Raw genomic sequence first — 14,398 nt, 5'->3', positions numbered from 1 at the left:
GATGTACACTAAACTTCATCCCTTTAACTCAAAGTTAGTCGTTTCTAAAGTTCGAATTTTTCGACGATTACAATACCTTTTCCATATTTCGAATACAAAATAGGAAAAAGGAGCCAACCAGCTCTATTCTGCTATCGATTACTGTATATGAAAACTAAAAATTCCATTTAAAAACTAGTAACTTATACTAAAAGATGCCGCGACTAAAATATTCGCAAGGGATTGTCTACTTATTTAAAATTGTATTAACTTTGAAATTGCCTGCAACATCCCTATTTTATAGCATGAATAGATTCCCAATTGGTAAATTACTGAGAATATAAATTTTGGTCAATATATCATGAATGCATTAGCAGAGATTTCACATGTTTTGTTCATGGGCTGTTTCCATATTTAGATGAGTAAGCATTAGATATTCTCTGGACGTCAGCAATAGATTTTTTTTTCGGTACTTTAAAAGCACTTGTGAAGTTACAATTAGGGATTGCAATATCAAACCAAAAGTTCAATACCGGTATTCGGTATTTTTTAGATCTTAATACCGGGATGCCGGTTTTAATACCGGTATTAGAAATTTTAGAAAAAGAAAGAAAACACAGGTGTCTCTTTGTTTTATTTGCCATTTTTATTAGAGAGTGCAAATATCACAAAAAATAATTTGTAACTTATAAATTATAACAGTATATAAAGAATCACAAAAAAGTAAAGGAACATCTAATTTATTTAAATCACAAAAAAGTGAAAATATCACTATTCAGTCTGTGGTACTATTACAAATTTTTGAAATGTGATCTTAAAAATAATAAGTCATCATTTATACTGTCATTAAGCCTGAAAAGAAATTTTGTGCAAAAATTACTAGCTGTCGAAAACGCTCTTTCGGCATCTATGCTAGTTGGTGGTACTGTTAGCAATGCGCGATATACTTTTTCCAAGTATTTACCTCTAAATCCCCATCTTCAAATAAATCGATTTCTTGTCGGATGGTTTTGGATATAGCTGATTCCTGTATTGTATTTTAGTTTGTTCAAGTTTTTTTTTATTTATCGCTAATTCTAATTTTTGTTCGAGAGACAATTCGTTTTCACTATCGACATTAGTGTCATCATAATCTTCGATAACTGTACTGAATTCTTCTGAATTTGGATAGGTTTGTGGGTAAAAAAATTTTAAGAAAATTTACAATGCACTTGATCAGATTTGAATTGGTTAGTCTCTTTTCTTCTTTTTCATTTTCATTTTTAAAATCATTATAATTATGTAAATACCATAAGACATTTTCTATTTCGGTATGCCTTTCTTCTGTGCGGTTTTTCAATGTAATATATAATTCTTCAGATAGTGATGTGTGCTGTTCTTTCAGTGACTGCAACATGAAATTTATTGTTGCATTAGCTGTTAATAAATTAGAATCTCTCCGAAAAATTTCGTATTGATATGTGTAGCCAAAAGTGATAAAAAAGTTTTCAGGAATGGTACGAAGAAAATTTAAATAATATCATTAAATAGTGTGACCAAGAAACAGAAAACGAGGAATAAATATATTCCAGAAAAAATTTAATAATATATATAAAAAAAAACATTTTAATATAAAAAAGATCATCATTATTTTGTAAAAAAGTAATTACCAAATTTTAAGAACAGAAATTTTTCATTTATTCTTCATAACTTAATATTTATGTCCTTTAAATAAAAATTGCTCTGAAATATTTTACTGTGCATTAGTACCTTTTCCTTCTGTATTACTAATTATCTGTCATGTTTACGTCTCATAAAATCGCGAGTCCTCATTGTTAAATGTAAACATCTCCTCCTTTCATCTTTCCCCCAACCCCTATTTTTTCGAACTAAACCCATCCTAACGCATGCGCAAAAGCGCGGAGGGTTTCACAATCCGTTGCCAAACAGTATTTCATCACTTTCTTGATTGTACGATGCAACTTTGTATTCACACTGTAATTAATTTCGCCCGTTAAGGAGACCAAAAAAAAAAAAAAAAAAAAAAAACGTATACTATTTTGCTATGTTGGCGAACCCTGAACAAATAGTGCAGACAATTTTAAAAATTTCTAGTAAATACCGAAAAAACGGTATTTAAACTTGTAAATAACGGTACAAATCATTTGTACAAAGTACAAATGATTCAAAATATCGGTATTCGGTATCCCGGTATGGCAATCCCTAGTTACAATCAACATGCTAAAATCAATAGCTGATTCCTTTATGCAAAATATTTAGAGTGGAAATTTCTGGGAGAAGTCTGATTCTTTTCCACAAAAGAAATATTCAAGGGCATTGAAAGTTTCGTTTAAAATGCATCTTCATCTGAATCACAATTATGCGACGAAGCTACGGAAGCCACCCGGGTCGCTTGGATATCACTGCAAAATTCATTTCCATTTCGTTAAGTGCGATTCATTGATTGGATCAATGGAAGGTGCTTTGTTCTTTAGAGACGGTCGCCCGGATTGGTGTGGAAGACAAGGAGGTTTTCTAAGAATACTCAAAAGATGTGTCATTTGTTTAATACCTATCAACTAAACAGACATGTTTTGTATATCATCCCTTTAAAAATCTAGACTGTCATTGCGGTTTTTGAGGAGAGAGCAGAATTTTTCTTACTCTAGAAGAGTAACTACTGCGATTCCGTATTCTGACGCACCTGAAATATAAGGCGCTTAAACAGAATTATTTGCCGAATCACGAGGGTCGCGGTGGCCTGGTGGTAAGGTCTCGGCTTCAGAACCGGAGGGTGGCAGGTGCGAGACCCTATTCTACCGAAGAACCGTCGTGTAAGCGGGTCTGGTGCAAATTTAAGCCGCCGGCATCAATCGTCCTCCCGCTGGAATGGTATGGAAGTTTCGAGAAGGGTTGCCAGCTCAGATGTCCTTATTATCTGACCGCGGTTCAAAATGACGAGGTCCGCCCCAAAAATAGCCCTAGTGTTGCTTTAAAACGAGACGTCAATATAATTAAACTAAACTAAACTATATGCCGAATCACGATTGTTCCTATAAAAAAGATCGTGATTGTATTATAAAAAAAAATCACTTATATTCTTTGGTTTTCTTTACATCAAATCTTTAAAAAATAACTTAAAACTGAATTTTATTCAAAACGGTATTTGATGAAATCATATTGATAAAATAATTAATCAATTGATTGATCAAAATGATATATATTTGTTATGAAATTTATATATTTGAATATTTTTTTTGCTTAAAGAAATTTTTACAAAACTTTATTTTCCAAAACTTTTATTCATTTCGATATTTAAGCAAATTGAAATTTATTGTTTTAAAATGTCTTTCTTCTTCCCTTCATTTAAATATTAAGCAAAAAATTTATGATATTACACTGACAAAAATAGTGGTAAACTAAAATATTTATGAGTAATTCGTGAATCATTAAAATTATTCGTTTTCACAAGTGCATGAAAGTAAGATCAAAAATTAATATTAAATGCATTATCTAATAGCGTTTGGATGGCTGCATTTTTTAAAATTCCATTTATGATTATGTATAAAGTTATAATTGAGGTAGATTAATTTTATGAAAATCGAGATTTTTGTAAGAAGTACCGAACATATAAAATAAATATCACCAACTTTAAACAAACAAAAATGGCCCTTTACTTGTTATAAAATATAGAGTTCGTTTTTGCATTATTAATCAAGAGAAATCTTGTAAAATATTCTATATTCTTAGAAAATAGAGTTCCCCTTTATTTTTTATTCTGTAAGTGGCATTAAATGAGCCCACGAGTAGAAATTCAAGTTTGCCACAAGGACAGATTAGCCTTCATATTTAAAAGTAGAGATATCATGAAAACGGTAAAGCTTTTATTTTATTTTGATTCCTATTTTTTGGTACTGACAAAATAATTTTTATATATCCTTACATTACAGCAACGTGGAAAATTATATTTGATTCAAGAAATGAAAACCATTAACATTTGAAAGTCAAACAAATGTCGATAGCATATCGACGTTTTCAAATTTGTCAATACGCCCTAAATGCATCGTTTTAGAGGCAATCGTTTAGAAAACAAAGTAACGGAAAAAGTACTCGGAACAATGAGTTGAAATTGTGTATGCCTCCATAAAATGTCCTCCGACTTATGCCCAAATTTAGTTTTTTTAATTCTAATTTTTTTCACATATTAAAATTCACTTTTTATCGAAAAAATGTGCCCAAAATATGTGGAATACTTCATATTTTCATAGTAAAAATTCAGATCAATAAAAATATTCTTTTTCAAGAATAACTAAAAATCCAAATTTTATTAAGATTGGGAAGTCAAAATTTTGTTAGATCATAAATACTAACGAAGTTTGGTTTCGGTAATAACTGAGGAGTATGGGTATTGCCATTGGAAAGTTTGTAGTTTGTTTTTATTTCATTAGATATCCGAATGCTGACGCCTTAGAAAAATTTTAATTCAAAAATGTTTGGAATACGTTCGTTCCTTTCGAATGATACTTTTCTTCTGACTGTATTATGATCAGCGAAATGAAACTGGATGGATCTTTTTTCTTTTTTTCCCCCTTCCCCCTCTCTCCCGTGATTGTACTGGTGTTTATTGTCGAGATCTTTTTCAAATTACAATAATCGTGCCACGGAAGGAAACGAGAGATCCTGAAGCTACACAATTGATTAATATAACATACGCGAGTTGAAGTAGAGAAAAAAAAAATCAATTAGGGAGTCATGCAACGTGTTACAGCATTCAATCGGCATTTGATATTAGCTTTATCACTGCACTGCAGCATTATAATTTTTTTTTTATTATTGAGCATGCCGCATGGTGCAATTCACAGATAGTCTATAAATATCATCAGATTAAAAATATTGAGTATATCAATCATTGGAATAGTTTGTTGCACATAGAAACACTGATTTTAAAAATAAATAGATAAATTTAGTAAGTAAAATTAATTTGAAAATTTCATACTCACCAAAATGGAACCTCCACAATTCATTGGTGGCCATGCCAGATTTTTCTCCGCCAAACACATACATAAAGGCCATCCCCTTGACTGCAGAGTGGCTGTGCAATTCGCCGGGTCCGCGCTGCGTTTTGATTCTGGACCACCTGTGAGCACCTGGAAGATGGAGAAGGAGTGAGTGGAAATAACATCACATATTCATGCTATATTTTAGTTAAAAACTTTTTAAAGCAACATTTTTGTTTTTAACTAAACAACAACTTTGCAACATTTTTTTAAAGCAACATAACATGTAAAAATATTTTTACATGTTAATGTTAATAAAATTTACATGTTAATAAAAATAAAGGATTGTTTAAAATCTCAAGTCACTTCGTTATACTTTAAGATCAGAAATTTAAACACTTGGGGGTTTGCCTTATCGATGAATCCTTCTTAGCATTTGGGTGTTCGCACATCATTACCTCAAACCAATTTGACTGCAAGCGGCTCTGATTTGACTGAATAAATTTAAATTTTCTTTTATCGATTATCGAATTACTTTTCTAAATAAATTAATTATAATACTGAACTGAAACTAATCGTAATATTTTACTAACTATTACGATCGCTAAATAGCACGGCTGAGAAACCGAACCAAGTTTTATACCTTGCATTTGCAGTTGAATTCATGCACTTATCAATTCCACTCCCACCCCTGGGAAGACCACAAGTACGTATATGCTGGGAATGATTTGCGGTCTCAGTTCTGATAACGGGCCGTACCTCCTGTGGCCTCAGAACTCCGCTCCTCGCCAATCATTGTGATCCCGAGGAATGGCGCACTTGCAGTTGCATTACATATTCGGGTTCTGTAGCAACTGTCATTTCGCGTCTTTTTTTTTTTTTTTTTTTACTTTGTTAAAGCAAATTTCGAGAACTTTATTATAGGGAATGACACGGAATGTTCAAAAAAATTTCGAAAATGTCAAAATGATCTAGAATTTTAAGTCGAAGAAAGAATACACTGTCAAGTAATAGAATGCTTCAAAAAAGGAAGCTTTATAGATTTCCAATAGTAATAAGCGCTTGAGTACATTACAGAACATTTCGAAATGTTCCAAACTTCTTAAAAGATCTAGAATATATGAGAATAAAAAGAATGTTCTGAAATGATTTTTAATTTATATAATGTTGCTCAATATAAAAATATTCAAGAATGTCTTGGGATGGGATACTGCAGAATGTTCAATAAACTTGTAGGAGGTCCTATAAATTTCTCAGGTGTCCCAAAATGTACTTTTCAAATATGTTTTTTTCGTCCTTTCTGCAAAAATAAATTCGGACACCACAATGTTTTTGTTAAATCAACAATTGTACCGATTGAAATCGGTCCTGTGGAACAAATATGCTTGCAATGACATTTGATCACTTTCAGATTTTGAAATAAAAGCTGCTCTTACCAAAATCCCACTTCCAGAAGTCTCCCCTTGGCTGCAGGTCCGTGAGGCCCCCGTAGATCCACATGGCGTCGTCATGGACGATGCACGAGTGGTTGTGGCGAGGAGGGGGTTGCTCGAAATAACTCGGGGTCAGAAGCAAGCTCCACCGCTCCGTAGCTGGTGTTGAAAGATACAGACGTCACAAATGTGATTAAAATGTTTTATTTCAATAATAATAATAAAACAGATTTAAAATTTTTCTTTTTTACAGAAATCGCTTGTTTAGAAAATTCATAATCGAGTTTGTTTCCAGCTGCTTAGTTGTGCGTCTCAAAGGCCCAAACTGAAACACACACTTTCGTTTAACTTGACAAATTTAGCAGTTGATTTTTTTTTTCTTGCACCTATTTGGTATCCTGAAATTTTATATAATTGTATGTTTTCAGTGACAGTACAACCTCTATCTATATCTATACTTATAATACAGTAATGTTTGTCTGCTCTACATGGCAGACCGTACAACCCACAGCTATCAAATTTGGCCCATTTATAACCTTAGAAGTCGGAAATGTGCACCTCGGAGCGATCTTTTGGAATTTTTAGTTAAAATTCTAATGAATTAAAAATTAAGTGACATTTCGGCGTTTTTTCGCAATAACTTTCGAAAATATAAGCGAACAAAAATGCTTTTTACATCAAGCCAAAGTTCTAAAAATTATGTTTTTAATAATACCAATGTTTTAATCTATAAATACGGTTCCTTTTTTAGTTTTTTTTTTAAAAACATATTTTTACCATATTTTTCAGCAATTTATTTCACACAAAATAAAAACAAAATTTAATCTGCGCGAGCACATTCATGGGAAAAAATTAACTTTTATCAAAGAGTTGCCATCACATTGACAAAAGCTTAAATTACAAAATAAGTTAATCTTTACTGCAAACCTAGAAAAGTGTCATTTTCAGCACGCGTCTGTTTGAAATGAAATAAATAAGAAATATAATATTTTCTTAAAAAATATTATATGCAAGACAAAGTTTTCTATGATCCTTTTGCAATATGTACATTGTTAATTCAATAAACCAACTTTATTTAAAGCAAACATAATTTAACATATATCCTTTAAATCCAGGGCTTTGTAAATCTTTAATAATAGAAATACACGTGTTAAAATGATCTATATAAATAATTATATTTTTCATATTATTTATCTCATAATTTTTTTAAGTATATTTATAAAGGCGAGTTCGCAAATTGTACAGACTAAGTCTATGACAAAGGATACCGACGTGCTCTGATTGGTTTAAGCCTTGGCATCTTTTTGGCAATGTGTTGCACTCATAATAGTGTAGTTTTCGCTTATTTGGCTCAAACCTTGTACCTTTCATTAGTTTTATGGAAGATACAAGTGAATATCAATACGATCTAATTCTTATTAATATAATTGTTTTCTCTAAATATTACTAGTAATACAACTAATACTAATTAATAATCATAATAATAAATATTACTAATAATACTAGTAATGCAAGTAACTAATGTTGTTTACGCACAGAAGTATAAAAACTATATGAAAGTAATTACTCAACATATGATGCAACAATTAAATAATTCTTATTTTTCTATGATTTTCGTGCCTTTATTTGATAATTTATGCAGTCATTGAAACTTGTTGCTGAACGTTTGTTACTTTCCCATCAACTACATATGGGAAGATGATTACTTAATGCCCAAAACGTATAAATAAGTAAGCTTTAACGGAATATGTGATTCTGTAGCTAATTTTTTTAGTTATATCAAAATAATATTCACAAGAAACACACATAAAAATAATAAATTGTAATTTGTATATTTCCTGAATTTAAGTTTCAGGATTTGATCTTTTCTGATGTATATGTGTTCCAGATTAGTATTACAATTAGTATTGGCAATGCTTTGCCAAAAAGATGCCAAGGCTTAAACCAATCAGAGCACATTGGTTATCCTTTGTCACAGACTTGGTCTGTACAATTTGCGAATTCGCTTTATAAAGCGAAACAAAATGAAATATTGTTACTCACGTCATTTAAATCCATTTTAAATTAAAACTAAAAATTGAATTTTATGATGAACCCGAGTAAGTTTTGCTGAGTAATTCTAGAGATATCACATAAATTATGAAAATTATTCTGTACTGAACATACGACTTAAATGCTGAACAACAGCATTTTCATTATTCATATTTTTAAAAAAATGCTTTATTTCAATAAATAAAGTTTTTTTTATATTAATTGGAGTTTAATCATTTTCAATTAATTTAAAGTGGACATTTCACGGGAGCTGACAGAAAATAAGAGAGGTACATAGTACATTATGAAGGCCTTTATAAAAGTATGAGTGACTTATATGACAATCAAAATTTGAAGCTTAAAAATATTTTGATGAAGAAGCTATTAAGAGACAAGTTACATAAAATATATAATTGAAAATTTTAGCAAGTATTATTACTGGCGAACTGACTGGTCGCCAAAGGCGACTAGTTAATAATGAGAAGAATGTGCGTATATGCATTTGACGTTCTACAGACCAAACCATTTGACATAAAATTATCAAATTTGGCATATGTTGAAGGCCAGGATTGTGCACCTCGTTGATATTTGGTTGGAATTTTAATTCATTAAAAATCAATTCCTGAAGTTATTGCTGCTTTTCAGCAATAACTTCAGAAGATATTATTGCACAAAAATAAACTTAACACTTTCAAAAATGTCTTTTTAATTATACCAATTTAATAATTGTGCGAATTTTTGCTGAATTTTGGCAATTTTTTTAAAAAAAATAGTTTGTTGCCTGACTCCCAATAAAAAGATTAAATTGCTGCCCCTGAAATTCAAACCTCTTTCATTGTTTTATCAAACTTGTCGTCTTTGACGACCAACTTGTTCGCTTATATTATTGACTTTTCAGGCTATTATATATTAATGCAGAAGTTATAATCTTTAAAAAAATTTCACTTCTTTATTGATAAGACTGAAAAAGTAAAATTTAACTGAATGTCAAAACAAATTATAATGTGGGTAGCTTAAACAATGTATACGTCACAAAATAAAAACAGAAGTTTAAAAAAAAATCCTTCTTTCCAAAAAACATTGTTTTAATCTTAATTTTAAAATTGGCAAGAGCAAGGGATTGCATTTTTTCATGGACGAGTTTAAATTTCATAATATTAAAAATGTCAGTTGTTACAAATTATGCATTTCGTTTCAAAAACTTAATTAAAAATAAAGAAAACACTGCACAGAAATGAAATCAATATCATACAAAGGCAATTTTTCGAGTTCTAAAATAATGTAAAAACCATTTTTGTGGCTTAAGGTAATCAAATCCCATAAGTAAATCATAGCGATTGCCTATCTGGAAAAAGTTAAGCTTATTTTCGCGCTCGATTAATGGCTAGTTCCCCTCCCCCTTTTGCATCTCCATCCTCTTATTAATACAAGCCACATTCGGCAAACCATATTGATGGTATTAATAGAGTTATAACAATCCATTTCGATGAAAAAACAAAAAAACAAAATTAAAACAAAAAAGTATTATTTTAAATTACACTTGAAAATATTCTGAGAGCATTCTGTTGCATAGTCATATTTCATAGTGGCAAATTCAACTGTCGATGTATATTGGTCCACTGATTATAAGATAACATTTATTATTATGTTTATTAAATAATAAAAATTGTATACAAAATAGCATATATTATTTACAAAATATTTAGAAAATGGAGACGATATGCGTGTGGAAGGAGAGAAGGTGGCACGAGCCTTCAAATTGCGAAATTGGTATATTTGATATTTCATTTAATATCCCCCCCCCAACTGTTTTTCGAAGGGGCGTCTTTTGAGTGGTTGGTAGAGGCAAGATATACGGAAGTAAATCGATGCAGCAAACACCCCATCGGTCATGTGAAGAGGGATCGCACTTGGGATGACTCACCGTCGTCATGGTAACTAGATGCTCTCAGGCTTCCGATAGCAGGGATGATCGGACTCTTTCCCCAAGGCTGCATTTGAAGGCCCGCCGTCCTCGGACGCATCGCGAACGCCACATCCACTCTCTATTAGCTCTAAAGCTACGCGCGAGCTCCCAGAAGTCTTTACAATATGCGAGAACAAATCAACAGAATGCAAGCTTCGTGACGAATTAACACAGTTATTTAGTTCTGATTCATAATTTCATACTCTCTTCTAGGGCAGAACATGGGTAATTATAAGCTGGAATTCATAATTCACAATTGCTGGCTGGGTGAATCCATAGTTACATGGATAATAATAATAATAAAAATCATTTGTCAGAAATCCTTATAGTCAGCATTCTAGATTTCATTAATATCCGAGAGGTGAATAAAAATCAATGGAAAAATTGTTTCTAATTTCAAAATTTAAGAAACGTAAATTACCGCGTATATGCTGAAAAAAAAAATTCTTACAATAAATAGTGCTTAAATTAAAAAGAAATGGTCCCTCCACCAAATTTAACCGAAAAACGTTTGTCTAAATAGAAATCAATGAACTATTTGAAAAATAAATGATTCCGTTTTTTTTTTTTAAATCAACAATGTATTAAATTATCATTCAAACGAATTAATGTTCCGAGTATAATGGAAAGAAAATTCTGCTCAAGTTTTGTTACGGAACAAGATGGTGCTAAATTTTAACCAGCTATGAAGTGAAGCGTGTTGGAACATTCCAAATCTCGACTAGTGAGCAATATCCTATATTTACACATTTAAATTCGATGCGTAGCCATCATTTATTCCCGCTGGTAATCTGTACATCAACAAATGGTGTTATCGATAGACCTTCGGCTCTCAAAATAGTTTTTTTTTTTAATCCCACAAATGTTACTTATAATGTTTCACATATATTTGTCGAAGATATTTAGCCATCACTCTACAATAACAGCTAATAACGAGCTATCCATTGTTCCAGTACATGGTCGTAGCCCAAAGCAGTCATTTAAGGACATTACGGTCATTTACAGATGCCCCCCCCCCTATTTTTCGAGTCATAAAAAGATATTTGTGAGTCTTCGAAATGAAAGAAAGATTTATTAAATTAGATTCGTCCGTATGTTAGAAAATAAAAGGATTCCGTAAAAGAATAAATCTGGCTATTTTGAAACTATTATACATAAAATGAACTGATGATTGAATATCCTCATAAGAAGTGGATCACTCACTAAAAAGGTCCTTCTATATGGAGGGAGAAAAGTGAAAAAGCAATTTCTCGTCGGCTATGGGTAGGGGAATAAAATTCAGTGAAGAGCTTTTCAGTTTCCTTAAATGGTCTTAGAAAAAGTGAACCAACAAAATAGCTTTGCCGTGTGTTTTGGTATAATAGTCGTCATTGGAGACCAGCTTGTCCGCCTAACGATTGATTTTTTGATAAATTAAATATTATAAAGCATGTTTAAAAAAAAAAAAAAAAAAGACAGAAAAACACGAATTTAACTGAATAAGTTCAAAGAAATTGAAACGCATGCATATTAAAAAGAAAAAACGTACATTTACAAAGGAAGTGAAAATCCTACTTCAAAATGAATGTCCAATGAAAGCATTTTTAAAAACTGTATTTTAATATTGGCAAAAGCACACGATTAAATATTTTGATGAGTGAAATGATTACAAATTCTGTATCACATTAAAAAATTTATTAAAAATATAAAGTAAATATTGCACAAAAAGAAAATGGATGTCATTAAAAAAAGTTTTTTTTTTTTTTTTAAGTTTTTAAGATTATGCAAAAATTGCTTTTGTATGATAATAGCTTAATAGCTTTGGAAGATACGAAAATGGCGATTTGCTTACATTTGACAGTTGCCATTCGGCAATATGTAACAAGAGCGATTTCTAGGCCACTTACGTTAACGTTTTATATACATGTAGATTTTAAAAGTTTTCATGAAAATTTAAATTTTAAAATTAAAAAAATTTTAAAAGTTAAAATTTTTTGTTCCATTCTGCTAATGTCTAGAAAAGATTTACAGTCGCCAATTTTCTACCTTTTTTTTCTATGAACTGCTAATTAGTCTGCCATCTATAATAATTAACGCTTACAGGTAACGCAATGAACAGAAGTGCATCATCTTGCGTGGAAATTGTGACGAGAAGATAATTTCTGAATGACAGAATGTCGAAATTCCGGAACACTTAAGAATTAGAAACAGAACATGGCACTGCCCCTGAGGCTGCGTTTTCCTTGAAATTACTAAGGACCAATGGCGAAAGATGATTTGTAGTCACACCACGTTTCGAGCATGCAAAGGGATATATATATATGTCAATGAATGTGGGTGGTCGTGGAAGAAAACATACAGCATTAAGTGTGTGTCATTTAAGTGGAAATAAACCTCATCTGCCAAGGTTATTTCACCATCTACCGTCGTTTAAAAAGTGAATATCAAAGCAAATACTTTCGGGCCTCATTATCACTATAAAGTAAGAGCGGTACATATTTAAACGGCTAAAACTTTAGGACAGTTTTCGTAACTCTCCGAATTTCAACTCTCGAATTCAATTTCCCTTATATCTATCGCACATGACAAGCAACTGCTACTAGCCTGGATCTGATAAAGTCAGTTGCATGAGGGAATCCTCATTTGGAGAAAAAAATGTTTCACAACTATTTATAAAGAATCCGAATCGATATAAGACGTTGGGCATGCGAAGAAATATATAAATTGAATGTCCTCAACGGTCGAAATATGAACTAATCTTTTTGTTTTTGAAAAAGAAAAATCAGAAACCCGCATACTCAGGAAAACGTGTGTACGAAATGTGGGTGAAGTGAATTTTTCCTACGGAATTTTCCTCCCGTTTCATTTGGATTACTCTATGTACTGATAACAGTCAGGTAATGTAAACGTACCTCCGGCTTTCTTTCAACATGATGGGAAAAACAAATAATTCTTTGAAATATTGTATAAATTATTAAATATATATACAGTAGACTCCCGATTATCCGCGCCTGCCGCACGAAGTTTTTTTTTTTTTTTTTTTTTTTTTTGACTGATTTTTTCAAAAAGGTGCAGTTTTACAGTTATGCTTTTGTAATTACATAATACATTACAGTATTAAAACAGTACATATGTATTCATTTTTCTGTGTATCCTTGACGCCTCTCATAAATACAAAGCACTTTTCTGTTTTCATTAACAAAATGCATTTTCGGTTAGTTTTGGGTGATATACTAAAATATTAAGCGTTAGTTAAACATTTCCTGCTGTTTATTTTACGTTTTATTGTACATAAAACAATTTTTGAAAGTTGGAATGACTTTTTTCTTTTTTGCTATACCCGTTTTTAGCTTTATTCGGATTATCCGCGATTTTTGTTATCCGCGGCGGTCGCGCCACCCAATTCCGCGGATAATCGGGAGTGTACTGTATATATATTCTGTAGTGTAAGTAAGAGTTGAATACTGAACAATTCTGTTTTCTGTACTCATAGTGTAAAAAAAAAAAAAATTCAGCAAAAAAAGTTTTGCTTCAATTAAAGTTCCAGTTTCAGAGGAAATGACAGAAAAGCACAGTGTAATGAAAAGAGTAGTGTAAGCATAAAGTGGCATGAGTTATAAGATTTCCATATTTGAAACTTAAAAATATTTTGCCAAATAAGAGACCAAATTATATAAAATCTTTAACTAAATACTTTAGCGAGCATTAATGAGTGCAAAACAGCTCAAAGTTGTTCAAAAAGCGATTGCATCGGCAATTATTTACAGATATACGGCGATAAAACATGTTGGCACGTTTAGGACATTCCCCCCTTCCTTTTTATAACAAATTTCTGAGGAGCGGACAAACTGCGAATTAGATTTCGTTTTTCAGACTCTTTCTGCCTATAAGTATCACGTGCGCAATTCTCGAACAACTAATATGGCGAGGCGAGAGCAAAGCTTAGAGGTTCGGTCATTTGCTCGCTTATTGGACGGGTACAACTGTGTCGATTGGTTCTTCAATTCAATTATGCTGAAGAAACGCACACGAAC

General features: G+C 31.5%; 1 protein-coding gene across 2 annotated transcripts in view; it reads right to left on the bottom strand.

Moving 5' to 3' along the window:
- The window catches only part of LOC129980902 (host cell factor 2-like), a 111,241-nt gene that overhangs the window by 19,300 nt on the left and 77,543 nt on the right, over positions 1 to 14,398 (bottom strand). For both annotated transcript variants that reach the window (XM_056091375.1, XM_056091376.1), the window contains exons 6-7: positions 6,392 to 6,547; positions 4,959 to 5,105 (exon numbers count right to left, since the gene is read on the bottom strand). In XM_056091375.1, coding sequence (XP_055947350.1) covers positions 4,959 to 5,105; positions 6,392 to 6,547 — 303 coding nt within the window. The remainder of the gene's footprint in view (positions 1 to 4,958; positions 5,106 to 6,391; positions 6,548 to 14,398) is intronic.

Source organism: Argiope bruennichi, chromosome 8 (genome assembly GCF_947563725.1).
Source record: "Argiope bruennichi chromosome 8, qqArgBrue1.1, whole genome shotgun sequence".
In the NCBI taxonomy this organism is placed as follows: Eukaryota; Metazoa; Arthropoda; class Arachnida; order Araneae; family Araneidae; genus Argiope; species Argiope bruennichi.
Note: the sequence above shows the minus strand (reverse complement) of the source record. Positions and strands in the feature narration are given on the sequence as shown.